The 26,102-nt window shown below is 41.3% G+C and overlaps 1 protein-coding gene across 20 annotated transcripts in view; it reads left to right on the top strand.

Moving 5' to 3' along the window:
• Positions 1–26,102, top strand: part of CADPS (calcium dependent secretion activator) — a 465,169-nt gene that overhangs the window by 208,332 nt on the left and 230,735 nt on the right. For all 20 annotated transcript variants that reach the window (XM_074313221.2, XM_074313220.2, XM_074313223.2 and 17 more), the window contains exons 4-6: positions 6,059–6,139; positions 17,629–17,862; positions 22,133–22,254. In XM_074313221.2, the coding sequence (XP_074169322.1) occupies positions 6,059–6,139; positions 17,629–17,862; positions 22,133–22,254 (437 nt within the window). The remainder of the gene's footprint in view (positions 1–6,058; positions 6,140–17,628; positions 17,863–22,132; positions 22,255–26,102) is intronic.

Genomic DNA, 26,102 nt, shown 5'->3' with positions numbered 1-26,102 from the left:
GAGCCTGCTATGTATTTGGCACCAGGCTGGGTTCCAGGAATGCAGAGGTGAGCAAAGGCACACCCTCGCTGCCCTGGTGGAGCTGACAGCTAGCTAGAAAGTGAACGTCAAATGATCACCTGAGTACATGTGAAATTGCAATCGTGACAAATCCTAACAAAGGAGAGGTGCATAGTGCCTGGAGAGCCTGTGACAGGAGGACTCACCACGTCTAGGGGAGTCCGAGGAGTTTGCTGCAAAGCTGAAGGTGAAGGACGAGAAGCAGTTACCAGTAAGGGGGGGGGGAGAGAGAGAGAGAGAGAGAGAGAGAGAGAGAGAGAGAGAGAGAGCTCCAGGTATGAGGAACAGCACATGCAAAGGTCCAGCAGCAGGAGGGAGGTCCCCGTGAGGGACCCAGGGGAGCACCCTGAGGGGGGACTGGGTCACAGAGCCCAGCAGGGCCTACACCCCAGCCTGAGGTTACCGCTTCATCTCTGAAGCTCCTTCCCGGCACAGTTCTGAATCATTGTCGTTTTAGTGGCTGAGGCTGAAGTGGGTCTATTTGCTCTGAGGCTGAGGACCACAGATTTTTCCAGAAAGTAGAACAATTATTCAAATAACACATAAAGTAATCCGCCTGTTTCTGTTTACATTTTCTGCATATTTGAATCACACCTTTTCTGTCCTTGACCGAGGGCTGACTCTGGCTGTAATACTGACGATTTTGGATGAGTCCAGAGCTGGCCTCACCTCCATAGTATCGTAACGTGTGAGCACTGCAGAATCCAGGCATCGCTAGGGAAAGCCGGGGCCCAAGGATGTTCCCCTGCCCCACTGTCAAGGTCAGTCCTCCAGGGCTTTGAGGCGAAGGAGGAGGCTCCACGTCTGGGCCCTGTGATGACTTCTCCATCACCCCAGAGATCAAACAGGGCATGTGCATCCGGTGCCTTTTTACTGAGATATAGACCCATTTGCGTTGTGGGCTTGCTTCTTCCCTCCTCCCCCCCAAAAAAAAATTTCTGTCCATGGACACGAGAAAGTGAAGTACACAGGAGAATTGCATAGATGAGGGTATCGCCAAATGTGTTGTTGGGGTGTTTAAATGTACACACATTGTCAGATAAGTTTGGGCAATGTGGGGCCACACGAGGCTGCCTTGGCTTTGTCACAAATGGTCCTGTGGCTCTCCAGGAAGGGGTGAGAGCAAGCCAACTTGATCTGGCCACAGAACCCTTTCTCATCGAAGATCTGCAGGACTATTGCTCCCCAGAAAATAACTTTGAGAAATGCTCATCGAGGCTTGGAACATAGTCGCTTAGGGCTTGTCATTTCTCAGATGAAGGGAGTGCGGCAGATAGGTCATGACTTTGGCCATGATCCTCCCGCTAAAGGCAAATCGCGGACCAGAATCCAGGCACCTCACGGCCGCTGCAGGGCTCCCTAGTCGCTCTGTCCGATTTCTTTCATAAATGACAAAGAGCAGGGAGGGAAGTTAACATCTGATGAGTGTTCACCCTAAAATAGGGATAATTCTAGAAACTATTTGCTAAACTAGAGGACCTACTGTGTTCCAGCACCATGCTAGGGGATCCACACACGTCATCTCACTCTTTCTAACAACATGCTGAGGTAGATCTCTTATCCCAGTTTTACCGACGAGGAAACAGGCTTAGGAAGGTCCAGTGACTTGTGTGATCCCTTTGAGTAGGGAAACTGCAAAGCCAAGATGTGGACCCACGTCGGTCTGATGTCCTTTCAAGCACACCACACATTGTCTCATTTGGTTCTCTTAATAGCCATGCAAGATAAAAATCATCCCTACTTTATAACTGAGGAAACTGAGGCTCACAGAGGTGAAGAGACTTGACAAGGTCATGCAACCAGGGAGTGAAGTAAGGGCACAAACTGCCCTCTGCAGCTTCCCGGGCCTGTGTCCTCTGCCACACAGTATTCCTACGGCTGCGTGTCAGCCCCACAGCCAGCACTGCTGGTCTGGGTTTTTGTCTCTGCATTGACTGAGGGAACACAGCTGTGAGCCGGAGACAGTCACAAGCCTCGGATGGACTTGAACTGATGGCTTAGGCAATGCCTGTCTGCAGGTAGGCTGTGTGACCTCAGTGCCCCATCACTTTAAAAGAAAAGCGAGGGAGACTTCCCTTTGCAGGGCTGGCAAGTCAAACAATGACACTGCTTCTGCTTGACCTCTGCTAGTAGGAAATTATTTGTTGACCTTGTTTCCCCGAAAATAAGACCTAGCCAGACAATCAGCTCTAATGCGTCTTTTGGAGCAAACATTAATATAAGACTCAGTATTTTATTATAATATTATATTATATTATATTATATTATATTATATTATATTATATTATAGACCTGGTCTTATAGTAAAATAAGACCGGGTCTTATATTAATTTTTGCACCAAAAGATACATTAATGCTGATTGTCTGGCTAGGTCTTCGTTTCGGGGAAACACGGTAATTAGGTAAAGAGCCTTAATGCACACGTCCATATTTTAACCCTAACGAGCTGTCAATAGGAAAGTTTTGTCCTTGGCCTGGTTCACCAGCTGATGTTTCCTTGACTCCGTGGAAAAGACCAGTGCAGTAAACAGAATCTCGTTTCCATGGAAGCTCATTCTCTGGCTTTTTCTTTCCAGCACTTGAAAAGGTAATTACTTGATTTCTCTTTATACTTTTGGATTTCCTACAGTGGGGCTGTCAAGCGCCTCGACTGAGGATGGCCTTCTCTATCATGCCAGGCTATTTTAGCAGCTTCCGATGCATTTCCATTTTCCTTTACATCATTAGCTATCAGGCAGCAGTGCCCGCCTTCCGCTCATTCCTACTAATTAAAGTCTACCAGAGCAAAGGGACTTGACCCTGGAGAAAGTGGGAGACACCGAGAAGCCAGGCAAATTTGTCGAGAAATGGAAACCCCTGATCACCTTCCTTTCTGGTGCACAGACTATCAGACCAAGGCCACACATCGGCATCAGAGAGGGACTCGGGTCCACCTGGCGCACTCTCCTCTGAATCTTTGATGCCCCATTGTGGCCCATGTCAGAAATACAACCAACGTGGGCTGCCTGTTAACACCAAAGGCATCCACCATTTCCAGAGGGTTCGCTTCCTGCCAAGCATGGGGTTGACCACTTTGTATACTCTGTCTCAGTGAATCCTCATGGCATCCGTAGGCAGTTATTATCCTGATCATTCGGATGAAGTACAGGGAGGTTAAGTGACTTGCTAAAGTCACACGGCAATTAAGTGGCAGAGCTAGGATAAGGACACACCCACTGCTATCATTTCGTAGGAATGGCATTGCTAGAGCCTTCCCAGAAGAAATCAGCCACTCATGACAGATGACAGAGGGTAGATATTTCTCTGCTCCCCCCCCAGTGAAGGGTCTGTGTGTGAAATCGATCCAGGCATACAAGGAACAAAGTAGGGCACTGAGTTCATTAATTGTCAAGACCAATTAGAAAACCAAACAAGGCATTTAAAAAGGAAGCCAACATAACACACGTTAAAAGAGCTCCAGTTTGAGAAGGCAGACTCCATTTCAAATGGCTGGTACTTTCCTAACCATGGGACATGGGGCACATTCCTGAACCAGACTGAGACTCAGCTTCCTCATCTGTAAATGGGATAATAATGGTACCTACCTCATAAAGTTGTTTGACATGTGGAATGTCTCAAGCTGCTCTGTGGAATGTTTTCAGTGACATAATTGTGTAAAAGACAATGTTCAATGCAGTTAAGTAGGCTTACTTACTCTAGAATTTCTCAGAATCTTTATTAGGCTAATAGGTAATACAAATTTTTAGGAGGGAGCAGCATTTCCTGACCCCAGAGTCCTTTCCCTGGGAGAATACACATTAATATCTGTTTCTTGGACCCTTTATAAAAAGCTGAAATATAGGTCCTGAGGTACCCGGGCCGGATATAGGCATCAATAAATACTAATCCTCTCAGTTTTGTGCCCCAAATGTTCAATAACTATACTTGTTCTTGCTAGATTTAAGCTTCATGGAGGGAGAGACTGGGGCCTGTCTTGTTCCTTTCTCTATTCCAGTGTCTTGACATATCAGGACATTCCATGGAACTTTGATGAGCGAATGCGTAAATGAGTGAACCAATGAATTAATGAACAAAGCTTCGTGTAAAGCGAGCCTGATCATCTTAATCGCTGGCCTTCTCTGCTCTTTCTGGTTGCATTCGATGAGGCCAGCAGCAGAATTCAGACATCTCCGCAAAACTTAGTGATAGGGATTTTTCTATTGCACTGTTTTCCCTTTGCAGTTTTAACCTATGTGAGCGTCAGATTTTCTGACAGAATTCCCAAGTTTAGCCCCTGAACAAATCATTGTACTACTTCTCAGTGAAGTAGTCAGATGTTTCTTTTACATTGTTCCCAGTGGGTTTGCACCTGGATCTGAAGAAGTCTGGCACTTCCAACGGAATCAAATTGAAACAGCTTGTTGGAGCTTTAAAACAACACCGAGGATACCATGTTTCCCACATTCGCCTGTTGGCAAGTGGTGATGGATGGACCACTGGTCAGCAGTGTGACTGCTTTCAGGTGGTTTCCTTTATATTTATTTAGAATGGGATTTCCAACTCTGGACATCATGCAAAATAATAATAATAATAATAATAATAATAATAATAATAATAATATAATGATAATGATAATAATAAGTTTAAGTTAAAAAAAAGTCATGTTGGTCAAAGTCTAACTGGTACTCTTACTGCAGAACTTCTCAGAGACTTTGTGCATTTCAACATAGCATTTCCCAAACTTATCCGACCATTCTTCTGGACCCTTCCCGACACCCTTTCTTCTGCAACATCACATAAGATTGTTGTTCATCAGAACACCCTTTGGAAAATGCTACCTTAGAATGCATGGCCAAAAGTTGCAATCCAGGCTTCATAACCTAGGAAATAGTCCTGTGCTTCAAAACTGTGGAAAGGAGAAAATAAGGCAACTCCTGAATTGAACAGGGTGTTAAAGATACACAGCATAAAGCCAGATGGATTTCTGAGTTTTGTGTAACAAACCAAAGACAAGTCATGATGCTTCAAAAGTATGACCATAAATTGTGTAGTGGTTTTGTTTACATCATATTATAACTTATTTTCCACACCATTTTGTAGCAAAATGAGATTCTTTTTTTAAGCATGAAGCTGGGTTTTCATTTTCAAATTTCTGAGTGAAAATTTCATTTTGAAATTTCTGACCAAAAGTGGCTTTTTAAAGAAAGGAACTTAGAAAACTCACATACTACTTTAGCCTACAGTACTAATAATATGGTCTTTATGGAAATGTTTGCCAATCTCTTTTAAAGATTTGCAGGAAAATGTGAAAAGGATGGAGATTATATAACTAACCCCTTTAGTCTATTGATGGGAAAGCTGAAACTAGAGATATTAGGGAATTGTCCATGTTTATTTTTGCTTGGCTATTCTGATCCTTATATCCTAATAACTCTAATAATCATGGCAAACAAAGATAGATTGCCACTGAGATATCAACACCAAGTGGTAGTGACCATAAAGTGCTAGTTGAGAAGGTCTCAGGGCTCATAAAGAAGGAAAGCAATGATTGATTCATCTTTCAGGGCCCAGGCATGGGAGAGCAGCAGAGTATGTGCCATGTAGGCACTATGGACACACACTATGTCTGCTCCATATATTATTAATAGTTACATTACCATTTCCTTCCTTGTACGTCTGCCATGTAAGCACTTTGTTCATTGGACCAAATCAGAGGTGCTGCATTGGACCCTGATTAGAAGTACTTCATTAGAATTACTGCTGCTTAGCAGTTCAGAAGTGACTCTTGTACAAGCTCATTCAAATACCTGCCTTAGCAACTGTCTACCTCCTCACACTCTGCCTGAAAGGATTTAACTTGGGATTTCATTCAAACTCAATTTTTCTGTTTACGAGAATCTTAACTTTGAGTGAAATGTATCCATGGGGGCACAGAGGGGAGGGTGTAAAATGGAAAGCCGTCGGTTTATTGGCTTTTGTGACTCAAATTGAAAGTCTCCGTCTTTGTGCTTCTGTGCAGCTGGACAATCCAGATGAGCAAGCCGCGCAGATCCGACGAGAATTGGATGGACGACTCCAAATGGCAGACCAAATAGCCAGGGTAAGGAAACACTGGGGACATTTACTGGAGGATCAAAGTCCCACACAGGAAGCACACAGATCACTGAGGGCCATCAAAAGATAAAACTGAGAAGCCGAGAGGAGGGACAATGAGGACAGTCCCTTTGATTGGGCCTTATCCCTCCTTTCTCAGGGCATCTCTCCCAGAGATAGTTCATGTATTTCCTCCATGACTCCAGTCAATACCCAAACCCAGCCTGACCTTTCTTCTGAGTCCCAGACTTACATTTCCAACTGTCTATGGAGCATTTCAACTTGGACATCCCCTGGCATTTCGAGTTGAATGTGTTCAAAATCTCACTCCTTCTTCCTCTGACCATATTCAGATACCATGTTTCCCCAAAAATAAGACTGGGTCTTTTATTAATTTTTGCTCCAAAAGATGCATTATGGCTTATATTCAGGGGATGTCCTCCTGAAGAATCACGCTAGGGCTTATTTTCCGGTTAGGTCTTATTTTCAGGGGAAACACGGTACCTATATTTACTCCTCTTCACTTACTCTCCATTCAGTTACTGTGGATGAAACCCTGTAGTGACTCTCAATTTTTCCTTCCTCCCCACAACACTCCATACTCGATCAACCAGCCAGTCATTGATCCCGTCTCCTAAATGTGGGTCAGATCTCTATTCTGCTTTCCAGCACCAATGCTAAGACTTTGATTCAGGCCCTCATCTGCAACTCCTGGATATTAAAATAGCCTCCTAACGGGCACCCCTGGCTCCAGTCCATCTTCCTCTCCTGTCCATCCTTCATGCAGTTGCCGTTCTAAAACTTATATACGAACATCTCAAAGCAGAGCCTGGGAAGCCTTCAACAGAATCCCTCATTGTCCCCAGAACAAAATCTAAGCTCTTTAGAAAAATAGTCAAGGATTTTAGTCCACACATCCTATCTTCCCTCACCTCCCACAAATTTCCCACCAGAACTCCCCATTCCAGCTACAGAGAATGTGTCCCCCTGAATGTTCCAGGCTCTTTCCAACCTTAGTGCCTTTCTACCCACTGGTGTTTCAAGCTGGAATGACCTTTCTTCTCTCTTCCACTTAGCAAACTCTCCGACTCAGTCTTCAGTGCTTAACTTAAAACCCCTTCTCCAAGAGCCTAGCAGTTAGTCCTCTCCACTTTTGTACTTTCTTCATGTCACATATAAACCTTTATTGTAACAATTCATTGCATGGTGATGATTCCTTTCCATGTCTGAGTCTCCCGGTAGATAGGATTTCTCTAGGACTGAGATTATGTGTTACTATTGATGACCGTTTGCCTAAGTAGTATTGCTGTTGTGCCATTTGTGTTATTATTAACGATAGTGATGCTAGTACTATATATGGAGTGCTGACCCTGTGTCAAGCATACTAGATGCTTCTTTACATGTACCATCATATTCAATCCTCAGAACCACTCTACAAGGACACTTCCGTTATCATTCTTGTTTTAGGGATGGGGAAATCCGGACTGAGGCACCAGTTAAGAGGCTATACTGAACCCTTAACTCAAGTCTGTCTAAATATTAGGGCTGGGACAAGGGTTAGGCACTTACCTCAGGTGAAAAATTAAAAGTGAGGGGAGGGGCAAAAATGCAGTATAAAAATAAATAAAACTTAATGCAGTATTTTAAAATTACAATTAATACCAAAAAATCTGTGAAGAACAAAATACCAGGTTTTAAGTAACCGGATCCTACTTATTCCTACGGGAACCACAGGCCATGTGTGCATGTGAGGGTAGGGGCGGTGGGAGGTGGCAGGGAGGATGGATAGAGAGTAGAGCTTGGCATTCAACCTTTCTCTTTCTGGAAAGAGGTGTCTCAGGACTTGGACGCGTGGAAAAAAATTCTACTGGAAGAGAAACTGAAGAGAGATTCCAAGAAGCATGAAAATCCCCATTTGTGCTCAGGCAGTTTTACTGAAATGTTTTGCATCTTGTTTTTGGACACCTTCAAAGTTTACAGTAGAGTCAGTCTGGTGGTTAAAAATAGTATGCAGTTATGGATTTGGCTAAAGGTAGTGTAAAAGGCTCTTATGTTTGAAAACCCCGCTTAATGTGGGAGTAAACATCAATAAGGATTTAGAATTTCCTTCTGTAAACTCAGTGTCTCCTCAGCAAGTTATCCAGAAAATGCAAGTCACTTGGGCCATTCCCTGCCTTTAGGCAACTGTTATATTCCCCACTAAGTAGTCATCCCATTTAAACAAAATCACACACACACACACACACACACACACACACACACACACACTTTCAAAACAAGATCATGGCACTTTTATTTTAGTTGTTTACTTTGAGGCTTAACATGATAAGTTAAGAAATTAATGTGGGCTAATTTTAATTTTTAAAAGATGATGGATGAACAACTATTGTGTAGTGAGCCAAGTTGCTCATCTCTGAACAGTAGATGAAGAAATCTCTCTTCCAGTCCACACCACTAGATATTCTGGTAACAAGTAGGATATTATTAACAACCTAGAGCTAGACTTTCTTAGACGGTGAAGTAGGCAATTAAAGTGAATCTTGGTCATTATTTACAGAGAATGAAGAATAGTTTCAAAGTGTATGGAAGGCCCTCCAAACATTTGGGTTATTGAGGATTTCTATGAGAGAGTCTGCCCACTACTATCTCCTATTCTCCTAGAAATTGATTCTTTTTCCATAATGTTCATTCATACCAGTGACCAATTGCCACAGCTCGTTGGTCCTGGAAGTGAGGAACCAGTCACATTTCTCAGCTTGCACGGGCCACAAGTGTTTGGGCCAGAAATGGATGCCTGAGGCAACTAAACCAGCGAATCCTTTCCCTGGTACCTGTGGACTACAGGCCAACAGGGCGGTGTCCTCTAGTGGTCGAAACATGTCTGAAGCCATTTTAAATTTATAGGGAAAAGAAGATGAAAGAACGAAGCCAACATACAGAGAGAAACAGAGACAGAGCATATACTGATGTCCTCAGGATGGTCAAGTCCCGAGATCGACTTATTCTTGAGCCTCGGCCGTGTAACTGTTTTTTCCCTCAGTTTAGTTAGATTCCAAAATAAATAAATTCTCTTTTTTGTGTGTAAACCAGCCTGGGTAGTACTGAGGAAAATTTAGACAGAGCTCATCTACTGAAAATTAAATAAAATATCAAGATCTCAGATATTGCCTAGTTCGTGAAGAAACAAAGCACCTATGTTCATCTTCTTTGAGCATGCCCTGATATTTCTATTTCCGGCATCACAGTGAATTTTAGTGAGGATATGTAATTCAACCCATATGGCTGAACATCAGCTCCTGTAAACATCATAACCAGAAATTCCTGGATCTAGATGTCTTCTATCATACATAATTCACTCTGTTCTCTGAATTAAAAGATGAGTAGAGCATTTTGTTTGCAAATTAGAGGCACCAACTCAAGGAAGCTTATGGATCAGGATCAAAGCGTGTCTCACAGAGGAAAGGTGCAGCTGAAACCAGGAAGGACCTGGAACCAGGGACCCCCAGGCGGTCAGGTCTTCCATCTCTTAACTCTGTATATCCCATTCATTGTTCCTTTTTTCTTTGCAACCGACTTTCTTTGCTTCTCAATGGGAAACATATTGCTCCACAGCTCTGCATGTCTCCAGTGTGGCCAAGTAGGAAATCGTTTAGCCAATCAACCTCTCTCTCAAATTTTTATCCCTGTCTTCCCTTTCCCCTTTTCTTCCTATCCTCTTCAAATTCACAATTTCAAGAGTCAGGCCTCTCATTGGCCCAACTTTGTTCAAGGGCCAACCACTGGAACAATCAACTAATCTACCGTGGAAAGGGGGTGAAGGCCTCACTGAACAGGCAGGTACTGGAAATACCTCACTGAGGGTGAGGGTGGTACCTAAGAGATCAGGCTGTGGGTGCTATGGTCGGTATGAATTGGGAGATGCCCCAAGATGTGTCCCAAATTAATAACAATCACTTATATGGCATTTACTATATGTCAGACTCTCTTTCTTCTAAGCATTTTGCATTTGATAACCTATCTAGCCCGCGAATAACTTTATAAAAAATGTGCTATCATTAAGATATTACAGGACTCGGCCAGGGTCACTCAGTGATGGGAATCTGCAGTCCTAGCCAGTCTGCATGACCATCATTATAACATGCCTACTCAAATACAGCCTCTCATTTTCCCCATCACCCCAATCTAAGTCTCCAACATGCCCCTCACACAGGCCTTTACCTACCTCATCCTGACCGCTCCTCTCTGCTAATCAGACCTTTTGTTAAATGTGGCAGGCTGTGTGATTCCATCTAAACTGGAGAGTTCCTTTAGACCTATATGACAAACAATCCTGATAGTTACAGTAATTCTCCCCAATGTAGGCACATCAAAAAGTTTAAGTGATGTGCTCAAGTTCACTCAGCTGGTAAATAGAAAGCTGGGTGCTCTAATTCTAAGTTTCATGCTCTTTTTTTTTTTTTTTGAGTAGTCAGATGACAGATAGAAAGTTACGCTGGGAGAGGACTGCTCCAGGTCCTCTCTCCCTGATGGCTGCCCCTCCAGGGAGCTGCTTTCTTTCTTTGACTGAAATTTGTTCTGTAGTCTCTTCAGTTTATCCAGCAGGCCAAATGAAGCAACAGCATCAGGCAAAACTGGCTCCTGGAATTCTGAATCCTTTCTACTTTGATTCCCTTGAAATCCGGAAAAGAGGTTGTAACCCCTAGTGGTTCTGCCTGCAGCATTTTCATCATCACACACTTGTGAAAGGCCTGCGTTTGTCCTTTCTTCTTGGAGAGACGGGAGGAAAGTACACAGTGGCTTTCCTCTACCCACAGTCCTAACACTGTAATCTGTTAATTCACACCAATATCCCACAAGCCATCAGACAGAGAGGGCTGCATGAGCCCCCGCTGTGGACATCAGACATGCTGTCTTAAAAGCTCCATGAGGAAATCTGAACGCGTTTTTTTTTTTTTAATCTGGTAGACAAGACTTCTTAATCCCTGTTCAAACATTTTCTCAAATCCTCTCATGTTGATATTACTGTGTCCCCAAATTTCACCCATGAATTAAGTCTAAGTTATTTAAATTGTGTGATCAGAAGTTGACATTGGAGCTTAAACAGGCAGTTTGTGGCATTAGTGCTGCTGTGATAGTTGCCAGTTCTCTTGGCCACGTTTTAAGGTAAAATTCAAAAATTCTTGAGCTAATTAGATAAGACAAATAATATAGCTTTTGTAGTATTAGTGGCAGAGGTCTGGCAGTGAAACACCATTTGTTTTTCAAGCTATCAAGTAAATGTGAAATTGCCATTTAGACCCCTGTTTTCTGCAGAGTGAAATTCCCATCTCATGCCACGGTCCTGTTGCAAACATGGATGAAACTGTTCCCCCAGGAGCAAAATAATATCCAAATATTTCCCGGATGAAAAAGTTCTGCTTCATACATTGCCAAAAATAAAGTGGAAATGGATTCCCTTCCTACCAGAGAATGCTGCTGCCCCTCAGCCTGTAAATTAATTTTGTAGCACCTGGCGTCCACCCTGTGCCATGAAGTAGTACCGTGTCCCCACACACGGGAGGCATTTAGTTCATTTTTTTTGCATGAAAGAATGTGTGTGGAGAGCACCTCCCTGACTCAGGCCTTCCTCCGGTAGCTAAGAAACCAGGGAAATCTGAGTTCAAGGAAAAATCTAAATGCCAAAGAGGTTCTCTGAAGTTCATTCAAGTGAAGGGAAGTCCATCCAATTCATAAAAGCTGAGGAAGTAAGACCAAGACAATTAAAGACAGATTTGAGTAAAGAAGCCAATCCAGAAAACTATACCTGCGCCCAAAATGCCTTCTAACTTCTGTGATGCTGATTTTGACAAATTACTACCAAGACCTTCCTCTTGCCCAACTGCCCGGCCCTCGTCCATCGTTTCCTATACTTTACCCGATGCCCGCCATCCTATTGACTGGTTACACCAGTCCACGTGGACTGGTGAGAGTGGAGCGGTCACTGCTGTGGAAGACTATCTGTCACCAGCCCTGTGAAATGACGTGATGCATAGAGGGTGCTGAGAAGCCTAATATGGTTTAACTCGGCTCTGTTACCATTTGGGGCCAGATGGTTCTGCCCTATTATATGGTAGCTAAGGACATGGGTTCTGGGTTTCAAATGCAATTCTACTAATTATTGATTTAATTTCTATGCTTCATTTTCCTGCAGAAAATGGTAATAAATAATAGCACTAGCCTCAATGGGTTGTTGGAGAGATTAAATGAGGTACAGCGTGTAAACTGCTTAGACTAGTGCCCAGTGCACAGTTAAGACTCAGTAAATGCCAACTGGCATCATGGTCTTTACTATAGTCACCCTCATTGGTATCGGATTGTTAGCGGTGCGGGGGTAGTTGGTGCCTGATGTATATGGATATGGATGTGGACGTATGCATGCATATATATGCATATGTGTGTGTGTATATGAGTATGGATATGTGTATGTGTCTATATGTATATATGTGTATGCATATGTGTACATGTATTGGTATTAGTGCATGTGTATATGTATACATATAGGTATACATATACATTATACACACATACATGCACACAGTCAGTGGTCAAAAGTATTAATGTTGGTTATTATCTCTTACTCTAGAGGTTCATTATTCTCAGTTCAAATGTAGAAATACAATTTCAGACATATTAAAAAACCTGTCTAAAGTCACACAGCTAGTAAGTGGCAGACCCAGGATTCAAAGTAGAGTCTATTTTGCTAACGTGGGCTGGATACGGTTCCTTGGTGCCCTTTGTACCCTGTACATGCCTCTGTTACTTCATGTGTCACATGGTGTCTAATTGGTTGCTTTCATCATGGTCCCCCATCCCATTACCAATCTGATGGCTCATTCATCCCCAGTAACAACCATACTACCTGACACATGATAGGAGCCACTTGAGAGATTGGACCAAATTATTGCAATGCTGTTGGTGAGCTCCAATGTCCAGGAAGTGTTCTGCCACCTCCTTCCTTCTGATTGTCCACTAGTATATGTCATTTGAGCCTTTCGAGTGTAAGGATCCTCTATCTGAGTAGGGGTACCCTTATAAGCTTTTACATGTACCCATTTCATCCTCTGTGGGTAAAAATGCAAAGACAGAAAAGCAAAGCAAATGGCTGACAGAGCTGTTAGCACTTTCAAATGCTATTTTTCAAGATGTTCCAAAAATCCTTCAGTGTGACCAAGCATAAACAACCCTGGTAGGAATTGTCCTTGGGAGGACATCCCCACTGAGGAATGTTATCAGCCCAAAACAAAAATAAACGGCCAGCAAAGATTTTCTTTGGAAGACTTTGCCCACCCGTATGCCGTGTCTTTCATAAAGCAGTATGAAAAAAACAATCTTTTTGTCAGGGCTAATTTGCTTTTATGCTTGGGAACGTAGCAATCGAGATGGACGACTATATTTTCCTTATTTTGGCACAACTTCAGCTTTAAAATGTGTTTGTAATGGGCCCGCTGCTAAAAACTCCCCTCAAGAACCTCAGCTTAGATTGACAGAATGCTATTTCTTCTCAAGGTTTAAGTACTCAGGGCAGAAAAATGGCCTTGTTTTCCCTTGCAGACTTCAGTTTTATGAGTCTCTTTTTATGATGTTGTTAGGAACTGTCCAACTTCTGGAAGGAGTGATAATTCTTTGAATTTTTCCAATATTCTGCTACATAAAGTTTGGTGGATGCTAATTCTGGGCCAGAGTGATATTGTCTGTAGCTACTGGGTATTCTTCCAGTGCTTGAAACTGGAGAGTTTAAATAGATATAGAGAATAAACTGATGGTTGCGAGGTGGGAGAGGGCTTCGGAGGGGTGAGTGGGAAAAGGGGAAGGGATTAAGAAATACAAATTGGTAATTATGAAATAGTCTACGGGATATAAAGTACAGCATAGGAAATATAGTCAATAATATTGTAATAACTACGTATAGTGCCAGGTGGGTATTAGTCAGAGGGATTACTTTGTAAATTATGTAAATGTCTAACCACTATGGTGTACACTTCAAACTAATATACAATAATATTGAATGTCAAACTAATTGAAAAAAATGTAAGAAGAAAAAAAAAAAAAAAAAGACTGTAGAGGTAAAGGCTTTGAGTGATTCCTGAAGATGAGTAGGTATCTCAAGGATGATTAGCAGGAAAGAACCCACTTCATAGACATGATAGTTTTTCTCACTGTCTCCTTGGCAACTGCAAGGCCAGGAGCTTCCAGTGAAGATGAGAGATACCACTTACCCAGCTCCCCAAGAATCCCACGTGGTTATGAGGTTTGGGCTCCAATAAGAGGAGGAAAGCGATAGATCAGTGTAACGACCTTTGCTGCGTGGTAGCCTTTATCATGGCCTTGGAGACCACTCTGCAATCATGAATTAACCTATCTCATTTTTCCCTTACTCTCAAGAAGTACCATGTTCAAAACGATATGGAGAAATATTCTGTGACCATGTACAGTTATGTAGATCTTCTTGGATGCATGGTTGCCTGTTATATTTTCCATAGAAAGAAGAAAATATCAGTGGCCCTGTCTCAGCCAGCTCATGTTGGTGGCAAACTTTTCATCCATCACATTCACAGCCCATGTTACCGCCTCTGAAAAGCCACCCTAATTCTCTCAGGAAGAGTTCACATCTCATAGACTTCCGTTACATCAACCTTGATGTTTCCTTGTAGGGCCTTCTCACCACTAGCTATAAGCTCCAGGAGAATAGTCCACATCCTGACATAATGATCCTCCTATACCTAGTACTGTACCAGGTATAGTATTGATGGCCATAAATGTTTCCAAGTGATGATGACCCATTAGCCAAGTTCTCACATTTCCATGACCCTTTACACAAGGGTACCCATAATTTTGAGGGACAGTTGTCCCCTGACTAAGTCTAAGAATAATTAAAAATCAAGCCCACTTGCAGAAGTTTTAGAGAACATGACTCTTGCATTGAATCATTCCTAGCTCCTGTCGAGCTCATCAGCCTATCATCTCATGTCAGAAGCATCCATCCTGCTTCTGCCCTCACATTCACCCGCAGTGTGTTTAGAAAGCACCACACAGTGGGCTGAGCCCAGCCGCAAAGCAGGACATGATTATACCAAGAGGTTGCAGAAGGAATTGGTACTCTAAGGCTGCTGGGTGGATTTCAGACTCCCATACTCATTTACATGAAAAAGAATCTCAGTGTTCTTCCAGAACTTAATTTATTAGCTCTTCACCTCCTGCTCACCAATGGCTTTTAGCGACATTGATATTTAACAAGGACCTTTTGTCAAGCCATCATTCATTCACTCAACTCCTACATATTGAATATTTACTATGTGGCAAACATTATTGCAGATATCAGGAATTCAGCACAAGTATCAAAATAGGTATGGTCCTGCCTCATGGCCCAACAGAAAAGACAGACATTAAACAAATACATTTTATCATTTATTAATTAATTATAATAAATGTTACCAAGAAGATGTGCTAAGAATTACAAGAAAGTACAATAGAGGACCCGACCTAGGGAAGTGAAGTTTTGAGGCTGAAATATGGAAGGTGACAAGATGGCTGAGGATTACATAGGGAGGCAGGAGGAACGGGAAGCACTTATGATGGTCTCTGAGTAGGAAAAAGACTGGCATAGCACAGAGGCATTTCCAAGCTCTACATAGAGGACCCACTATGTGAATCTGAGTGAAGCTCTGTGGTGGCAAAGAGGAGCTGCCCTTCTAGCTAAGTAGTTAGTAGGGAGAATTATTATATGAAAAATAAGACCTCAAGGATCCAGAATACAAAAGTAATAACTAGGTTTTGTGGGAATTAGAAAACCAATAAAAGTCAAAGCTCTTTTCCTGTGACTCTCGATAGTTTATTCCTTCCTCTTCTCTTCCCTCCTGCCCTCCTGCCCTCCCTCTCTCCTCTCAGTCTCTGCCTTCCTCCTTTTCTGTCTATCTCTCTACATCTTTTTCTCTCTTCTTTGTCAAGGGTCTTATTCTGCTTTCACTTGGTTCAGTATGGCAGCCACCCATGAGTCTACATGATCTTACTGTTTCAGCTCCACCACTGAATTCAATCTCAGTATCTCTTAGTTCAATTGTCTGAGAAAATAATTCTGGTTGATTGCTGGCCACTTAATAGAATTAGCTGGTTGACTTTGAGCCAGGTGCCCATGTACTATATACATTATTTTTTGCCACCCAGAATTGACAAAGCAATTCATATGCTCTAGGTAGAGTTCTACCCCCAGCCACAGGGATGGAGGATATGACTCATACCTAAGCAATTCAACACAACCTGTTCCTGGCCTTAGAAACTGGCTCAATATATGTACAGACGTTGGGTGAGAATTCTTTGATTAAGAATCTCTCCATTTTCCATGGTCATTACAAGAGGAGAAATTCTCTCTTCCTTTAGATAGTTTGATATGCTGTTTTGAGGTTCAGTTATTTAGCAACTTTTTGTGACATTGAGTGAAACAAGACTGAGAATGGAGCCACCCCAGAGGAACCCAAACCAAGATTTGGAGGCAAAACTCACTCAATTGTGGTGATATTATTTGAGTGCTGATTCCAGCCTTACCTGAAGCTGGGCTACCCCAGGACATTTTCAAGCCAATAAATTCTTTTCATTGTTTAATCTAGTTTAAATTAGATTTTTCTGTCATTCGCAAAAAAAAAAAAAAAAAGAAAAGAAAAAGTCAAACTGATTTTGCTTGCCCCTTACCTGATCAGTTATGGAGTGGGCCTGGGGAGGACAAGCTCATGTTTCAATTAGGAAATGATTATTTGAGAAGGGGATCAATCCAAAGTATATTGAAGGATCCTAGACGACTTAGAGGCATGAAGAAACAAATAGCACAGCTAAAACATGTTGCCATTACAATGGAATTCATATGCAATGCAGTGAGAAAACAGGTCAGTTCTGATACTGAATTGATTTAACTTCTTTTCTAAAGAATTTTAATGAACTTTTTCATTAATTTATTTTTTTTTCAATTTTTCTTGAAAACAGTAGTTATTCTTTTTAGAAATAGCCACCAGCTATGTTTGAAACTTCTCAAATGAGCTCCTTTTGAATTATTCAAGTGAGAAAATCTCAATAGATATCCAGAAATAGGGTGTCTTTCTGTCTCCATAACTTAGAAACGACTGACTGCATTTTGCTAAAGAGAAACACTGTTTTAACTAAAATCAGATTTGAAAAATATCACCCCATTTTTCTTTCCATAAATCAGACTTGCTGGAGAAAACAAATAGAACTATAATAAAACAATTGACTCTTCCTTACTATATGTTTATGAATGCTTGTTACCCGGTAGGGACTATCAAGAACTGGAAGGCAGGCAGCTGTCCACTCCACTAGGCTGAACATTTTGCTAGCATGGTGCCACACAGTGTATGGGCCACGTTCCCAACTCTGGGTTCCAAGATGCAAACCTTCTATGTAAGTCAGGTCTCTATTTACTCCTCTGCTCATGTTTTTCTTTTGTTTTGCCAGGAACGCAAATTTCCCAAGTTCGTATCCAAAGAAATGGAAAACATGTACATTGAGGAGCTGAAGTCCTCTGTCAACCTGCTCATGGCCAACTTGGAGAGCATGCCAGTGTCCAAAGGTGGCGAGTTCAAGCTTCAGAAGCTCAAGCGCAGCCACAATGCTTCCATCATCGACATGGGCGAGGAGAGTGAGAACCAGCTCTCCAAGTCCGACGTCGTGCTGTCTTTCTCCTTGGAGGTAAAAAGCTCTAAACCCTTGAAAGCTTCCTGGCACAGCAAGCAGAACATTGGTGATTAGACGCATTAAAATCAGCTTGTTTTCCTCCTTACACCCCAGGGGCAGTTACTGAAATAACAGTTTGCTAAGCACAGGTCAGCTAATCAGCAAGTGATTCCCCATCTCCAGGAGCCCATGCTTTTCTCAAGAAAATGCAGTCTTAAGAACCACCTACTAAATTTAACCTTGCATTCCTTTTCCTGTTTTAAAACAGTGAGCGAGGATTTTTTGTAAAGACCTATGCAATTTAGAAAGTTTAGATTTAGGGCAACCTGTGTTGAAGTTATGAGAGGAGAAATCTAGCATCATTTCATGGTGAGTTGTAAATTTTCTTTCCTGTCATCTCTCCTGTTGGTTATAGCGTAGAGACACTCTTGTGGTGGAGCATTTTTTATTTATCTCATAACCCAAAGAAAAAACCCATTTGGTCTAGAATTGGGGTAGAATGCTCAATATGTCAATGCATTTCCCTAACTTCTACTCAGAAGTTTTTTTTCATAGGTAGAATTTAAGGAGTAGTTGCAATCTAGCTTCATTAGAATCACCTTGGGAAGCAGGTTCGATATGCGGAGCCCTGACACCACCCTGTCCTAGTCACCAAAATCTCTAGGGGGTGGAAATTTAAAACACAGCAGTCACTTTGGAAAATAGTTTGGTGTTTTCTCAGAAAGCTAAACATAAAATTACTGTGTGTTCCAGCAACGCCACTCTTTGATATCTACCCCAGAGAAATGAAAACTCATGTCTCACGAAGATTTGCTCACAAATGTTCATAGCAGCATCATTCACAATAGCCAAAAATGGAAACAATCTAAATGTGTATCAACTGGTGAATGGGCAAAATGTGGTACATCCATATAAGTCAGCAATGAAAAGAAAGAAACTACTGATATGTGCTTTGATTTATTGAACCTCAAAAACATTACCCTCAGTGAAAGAAACCAGACACAAGAGACCACATATTGTTTGATTCCATTGATATGAAATGTCCGGAAAAGGTGACTCTCCAGAAACAGAAAGTAGATTTGTGTTTACTGAGGCAAGGGGTGGACCTTTTGGAGGAAGATAAAAAATGTCCTAAAACTAATTTATGATGATGATTGCACAGCTTAGTACATTTACAAAAACCACTGTATTGTACACTTAAAACAGGTTAATTACATGACATGTAAAATATGCCTCAATAAAGTTATAGGAAAAAAGAATCTCTAGGAGAGTACAGGCCAGAAATGTGCATTTTCATGAGCTACCCAGGTACTTATGTATTCCTAAGTTAGAGAACCATTCATAACTTATTGAAGTTCAAAACTCCACACGGATTTTATGATGACCCTAGTTTTGGGAGAACAAGAGAATAGATCAAATTTCTGTAGATGTGATTAGAATTTGTAAAGGCAGACTTCGTTTTCTAGACCATCATTCAGGCTTGCTGTGAATGAGCTGCAGGTAATTTGTGCTCGCTCAGTTTCGGTTGAGATAGCCATATGACAGTATTTTCAACACATATTTTGCAGTCAAAAGAGGCAGTGTTCAATTAAATATAGAGCACTTGGAACGTGAAAAAAATGATCAGTGTAATTTCACAGAAACTTTCTTTCTTTTTTAATCCTGACACCTGAGGCACTGAACGCTTTTTCTTAGGTGTTTTTGAATTTGATTATTGCCAATTAGAGGTGGCAATTTATTCCCTACTGCCTCTTTTCTTTCTACAGAAGCGGGGGGAGAAGTGGTTTGTTTATTGATTTTCATGAAGCTTTTAAATCTGTAATTTTCTAATTCTGTATCAGTACTCAATATTATACAGCTGATTGTCTGAAATTTAGGTGTGGGCCAGACCCCAATCATACCCACATATGTACATGATTAAAACAGGCTTTAACTTGTAAGTACAAGTACAGAATGAAATGCCCCAGGGTTCCCAGATACTTTTTAATTAGAACACTAAATTGAACATTATACCAAAACTGCCAGCAAAAAACATTGTACATTTACTTGGGGACGTGTTTTGGGGGACGTGGAAAGGGGAAGCAAGAAGAGGGAGAGAGACTGTCATCTCATCAGCGCAGTGGGTTTGAATTTTCGGATTGGTAGGAGACATAGTCTGTGTAATTATAGAATTGCATGGCTGGAAGGGACACATGAGAGCAGTGAACTGCGGCCAGAGAACTAAGGTTCAGGATGCCAGCTGGGCATGGCTGTGGGCAGGGGGAGGTGCTCTGATGAAAACAATAGGTATTCGCAGAATGCTGCTGCGGCCCAGGTGCTCTGCCATCATTAACTAGGGAATCCTCACAGCACTCTTTGGAGGCATTTGCCGATGTGAAAAGAAGCCTCAGAGAGGTTAAGGAACTTGCAAATGATTACACAGGTAGTGAAGATACAGATTCGGGATTTGAACTCAGATCGTTTAAAGTCCAAAAAGTGTGTTCTTTCCTCTGTTCCTCCCATTGTTTTTCATTTCTATGGTTCCTTTCAGTTTAAAATTTTTCAATTATACACACACACACACACACACACACACACACAGAGGGTACCAGAAAAACGTATACACATTTTAAGAAAGGAAAAAACTGTATTCAAATTGTGATACTAAATATATAACAATAACAAAAGATGAATACAAGTCACATTTGACTTCTGCAATTATAAGAGGTGCTCAAAGTGGTTTCCATCAGTATAATTTTAATACAGTTTTTTCCTTTCTTAAAACATGTACATTTTTTTGGCACCCTCTGTGTGTGTGTGTGTGTGTGTGTGTGTGTGTGTGTGTGGATCAAATGTCACACACACAGTGAGAAATAGGACACATATATCATTATCCACTTTACAGATGAGGAAACTGAGGCTCAGGAGGTTTGAAAGAAAAATAAAGTGATTTCAAGGCCAAGTCATTTGCTCAACGTCACATGAGACGTATAATGATTCTCAAAGTATGGCTCCTGGATCATCAGCATAGCATCAGCATCTTCAGGGAAATTGTTAAAAATTCAAACTCTAGGACCCCACCCCAGACCTACTTATCAGAAACTGGGGGTGGAGCCCAGCAAGCCCTCCAGGAGATTCCGAGTCACACTGTTTGAGAACCAATGGCTATTAAGCAGCAAAACTGTGGCTTGTGAGTCCTGGTTCAGTGCAGCTCTATTGTACTTCCTTGAATCCCGCCCATTAAAGAAGTGTACCTTTTTGCCCACCCACATCCTTCTCCTTGTGTAATGCCACTCCCTAGCATGGGGTACCATTGAGTGATTTAAAAAAAAAATACATTATAGATCTCATTCTAGATCTCTGATATATGTCATTTGCTTCAGATTTTTAAATCAGTATCTCTGCCCTCCACTCATTTCCACCCCCCCGCCCCCCAATAAATGACGGCATACCACTGAATATGAGAAAAGCAGGTGATGAAATGGAGTTTGAGGGTAGTGGTGGGAAGTACAGTCTTGGTCCATCAAGACACCAGCATTTTCCTTCGGTCTAAAACAGAATATGCAGATGCAGACATATTTTTGTTTTGACCCAATAATGTTGGCCTGCACAAAGTTTGAGTATTCTATGTCTCCCTTTTTGGACTATTGACAAAATTTTAAAATCAGATTTCTGACTTTGATTCTGATTCAGATTTCCATATTCTGGTAGGAAAAATTAGAGTATCTGCCAACTATGAACTGGGAAAGACAAGGCAACAATGGGCTGTAACTAAGTAGCCACTGCTCCATTTCATTAGAGCCTGTGCTCTCAAGTTTGCCCCAGTCTTCACTACACCCTAGTGATCTCCGAGTCTAATGCTGAATGCTCCTTGCCCACCATCTTTGCACTTGCATCGTCACTTATCTTATTATAAAGGGAAAAGTAAATTCAGGGGCCTATGTTTTTGCCAAGTGCTGAATTAAAATCCAGACTATTTTTAAAGAAATAAGAGACAGCCCAAGTCTTTTTGGAAATGAAAACTGATCCTATATGTCTCACACAGAAAAGAGTAACTCATTTCATATTACTTGTCTGGCCCCCATGAGTTAGGGAACCTGTTTTCCATCTGTGAGGCTATAAGCTACACTGTAAAAAAATGACATCTTCATGCTAGACTGGTCCCAACACGGCTGGTAGAAACCCAGTAGACGCCATCAGGTACCTGTTGGTTTCTTCTGTAACTTCTCATGTAAGTATTTTCCTATGGATGATTCTGCCTATGGGTTTTGGCAATAACCTCCACTGTGTGTGATTCGGTTTCCAGGTCGTGATCATGGAAGTCCAAGGCCTCAAATCCTTGGCTCCAAATCGCATCGTATACTGTACGATGGAGGTGGAAGGAGGAGAGAAACTACAGACTGACCAGGCCGAGGCTTCGAAACCAACGTAAGTCACGTTTCTCCATAGTTCGTCTTCTGCAGGTTTGCTCTCATTGGCTCCACTTTGGCCAACTCCGAGTTAAAGGTCTGCCTTCCCAGAAGGTTCAAGAAGACGTATACTTGGTTTATTTTTCAAACAAGATAACTCGATTATGTTTTTCTTTGGTAATCATAACAAGGATTCTGATTCCTTTAAAGCCAAGAACAGAAGGAAGTTAAAGAAACAAGAGGTTTTATGTATTCACCTTAGAGTCACAGCTTCCATCTTATGGTGTGGTGTGCAGGAGAGTCTGATATAAATTGGTTTTATTATATTTTCTAAATAATATTTGGTTTATGGTATAAGCAATATTTTTTTCCAAACCTTTCTTTGTGTGCCACAGTTATAAATAAATCAGCAAGCAGTCTGTTACATTAGACATAATACATTATTCATTAGGTCAGTACGTGTTTGTCAAATGCTCACTGTGTGTACAAGCTACTGTTGCACAGTGGAAAGGAAAACAGTCAGTTATAGACCTGCACAGCTTACGGGTGACAGTTGGCATCAGAAAAATAGCCACACAAACATATAATTAGTCATATAATTATATAATTCATATAAACATATATATATATATATATATATATATATATATATATATATATATATATGTCATATAAATATATAATTAGTCGTGACAATAGTCATAAATGCTGAAAACGAAAGTGTGCTTTGAGAGGAGATAGCAGGGGGACCTGAACCAGTTTGTGGGAACAGAGTCACACAGCAGGATTTCTGTAGGAGTTAAAAGACATTTGGACTAGTGTTATAAAAGTTGAGCAAGGACAGTAGGAGTGGAAAGAGCATTCCAGGCAGAGTCAGCTTGTGCAAAGGCCCTGTGGCAAGGCGGAATTGAAAGAAGGCCAGCAGGGCTAGAGATCAGAAACCAAGTTATGCCCTAAGCTGCCAGTGAGGCAGGAAAGGGCCTCACTACAAAGGGCCTCGTTAAGCCATGGAGAAGAAAGCATGGGGATCTATGATTAGATGTGTATTTTCAAAAGAGCACACTGGCTGCAGTGCCGGGAGCCAGAGTTTGATGCAGAAGAGCAGTTGGGATTCTATTGCAATGGTTCACAGGAGTGATGATGATTAATTCACTTGGGTCGATAGACTCTTGGGCCTCAAGGATTCCTGAGAGCACTGCTCTCTTCTTTCCCTAACCACTGCCTCTCATTCTTTCTCGCCTATCTCAATGAAGCTTAGACTAATGAGAATCTTTTTTTATTGTTGTTGATTCATAAGAAACTCATAAAAAGGGTCACTCCCGACAGCAGCTCACTGCCTCTCCTCCCCCACAGCATTATGAGCTATTTAGCAGAACATGAATAACTTACCAGGATGTTCAAATAAAATAGTTCAAAGAAAGCACTGAATGGTTCCCAGACTAGAGAAAACGTGCGGGCATTGTATGCCTTCGAGTGGTTCTTGGCATGACTTGGCAAGGTCTCAGATGCTCAGACGCTGGGTGAAATTAATGAATGTCTGCAGGAGAAAATGGAAACCAGTGCAGCTTGTCACACACCAGCCTTCCTCCCTTTTTTTAAACTTAGTTTCAAACTGAAAATAAATGCAGTTCCTTTTTTACTATCATGGATAAAATCCCACATTTTTCTCCAGCTGTCACCATGGCCTGATCATTATCAATGCTATTCTATTCTGCTGCATCACTTCTTTGTGCTTTAAAAAAAATGTGCCGTGTATGGGGGAAGAAAAACCTATTTGGTGTTCCTGCCAACCTTTTACGATGTTGAGCCCAATATGGTGTTACAAGGTAGATAAGAAAGGAAAAAGCTCTGATTATTCTAACAGGCTGCTGTTTTATATGTGTTAGTTTAACTCAGAATGCAATTTATATCATTTTATTGGGTTTAAAGGTTTCAGTTGCCAGGGTAAATGATGAGCTGAATTTCATGTGCTTGTGAATGTCTGAAAGCGTTTCAGATTACAAATATGGACTACTTGGGTCTACCTACTTTAAATACTCGTATTCCACATACAGATTTATTCATATCCATATATGTGCATTATTATGTCCATATGAATAAACATTTCATACTGAAACATTTTGCTTTTCTGGCCAGAGTATAATTTTTTAATTCTTCTTTATTCAGTGAGTGGGTATTACCACGACCCCATAGAAGGCTGGTTCATTGGTTGGTTGGTTGGCTGGCTGGTTGTTTTTTCAATACACTAGGAATGCAAGTTTCATGACAAACATCAAGTCAGATAAGTTGGCAGTGCCTACCTAGAGTGTTGTGTTGAGAAGGGTTCTGAAGTCAAATCTGTATTCAGAGGAAAATAGTGTCATGATTAACTTATAATGTCTGACATGAGAGTGTAAGTGGTACGAGTTCCCCATACCGGGGGTGCCAAAAAACTGTACCTGTGTTCATCTTTTGTTATTAGTATATATGGGGTATTGCAATTTTAATAGTATTTTTTCCTTTTTTAAAATGTGTATACATTTTGTTGGCACCCTCTGTATTTACTATTTCTATAGTATCCCAAAAAGATATACCCAGAGTTTGAAATCTACCAATGCTCTTATTTCTTTCTGTCTCTTCCTTTATCCTTTGTATATAAATTCTCCCTATAACCTCTACTCATCTTCCTTTTAAACCCACAATTCTTTTCCTGATTCTCTTCTTTATCTGTTTCTTTGTTATAGTTCAGTGCTGGTAGTTTTCCTCTGCCACCAGTTTTATCTGGCAGGATACATGAGCTTGTTCGTGCACGTACATTTCCTTCCTCCCTCCATCATTTCTTTTCTTTGAAGCTTCTGTTTCTTCTCCTTTCCTCCCCTCTTCTACTTACAGTTTATCCCATGAGTAATCTCCAACTGTCTTCTCTGCTACTTGATTTTGATTATCCCAAAATGTGTCCTTTTGAGGGTTATCTTTCATCTGTCCTAATTACTTTGTTCATCTGACAAATTTAGCCTTTTTTCTGCCCTATTCACTTTCTGAATCTTGTCATTGGCTGTTCTTACAGCCAGCTGACACCCACACTTTATTTATACATTCTAAAACTAAAATTCCATTCAAGCCTGTTCTATTTATCACTCATAAATTCTATTGTTGCTGCTCCCAAGTATTTTACCCAATAACGGGAACACTAACACCTTATCTTACCACGTCTCTGTAAGGCATTTGGCCTTTTCCTTTCAAGTACAGTCACAAATCCAGGAGTATGTTACACAACTCAGTTTGTCCAAGACTGTTTTTAGAACTTTAATGTGTAGAATACTCTAAGAAAAACAAGGGCAGGGAGAGTGATGCCTCGGTCAGGGAAGGTTGGGAAATACAAGACACTCCGTCTCCATCTCTTTATGAGTTCCTCACAGTGCACATCGGCATTTTAAAGGCTTTGAAGATTTCCAACAGTAAATAAATTTGTTTCCCCATGAGTTCCCCAAACTTAGTAGCTAACACCTATTAGCATCCATTGGAAATGCTGGTCTGTGTTGTTCAAACTTAGTAGTAGAGTTTCCATACTTTCCATCACCTCCTTTATCAGTGTCATCTCTTCACTTAGAACCAGGGCCCTGCCTGGCATGGTCGTTCTGGATCAGTTGCATATCAGAATGCTGTGTTCATGAGTTAACTATACATTTTGCTTGGAAAAAATGGTGTGTATATGTGTGTATAGCCCCCACTCATTCTTTGTTTTATCAATCTCTTTGCTACATGTGGGTTATTTTTAAGCAGTGTATATATCTCCTGTCAATTCTATTGTCCTCCTCTTCGGGGTTTTGAATGTGGAAAGCCAGGAGAATATAGGATCATAAATTTTCAAGATTTATATTTATGTTT

The sequence above is a fragment of the Rhinolophus sinicus genome, chromosome 5 (genome assembly GCF_057876585.1).
Source record: "Rhinolophus sinicus isolate RSI-liver-muscle chromosome 5, RSI-T2T, whole genome shotgun sequence".
NCBI lineage: Eukaryota > Metazoa > Chordata > Mammalia > Chiroptera > Rhinolophidae > Rhinolophus > Rhinolophus sinicus.
The sequence above is the reverse complement of the archived record's forward strand: the minus strand, read 5'-3'. Positions and strand labels throughout refer to the sequence as shown.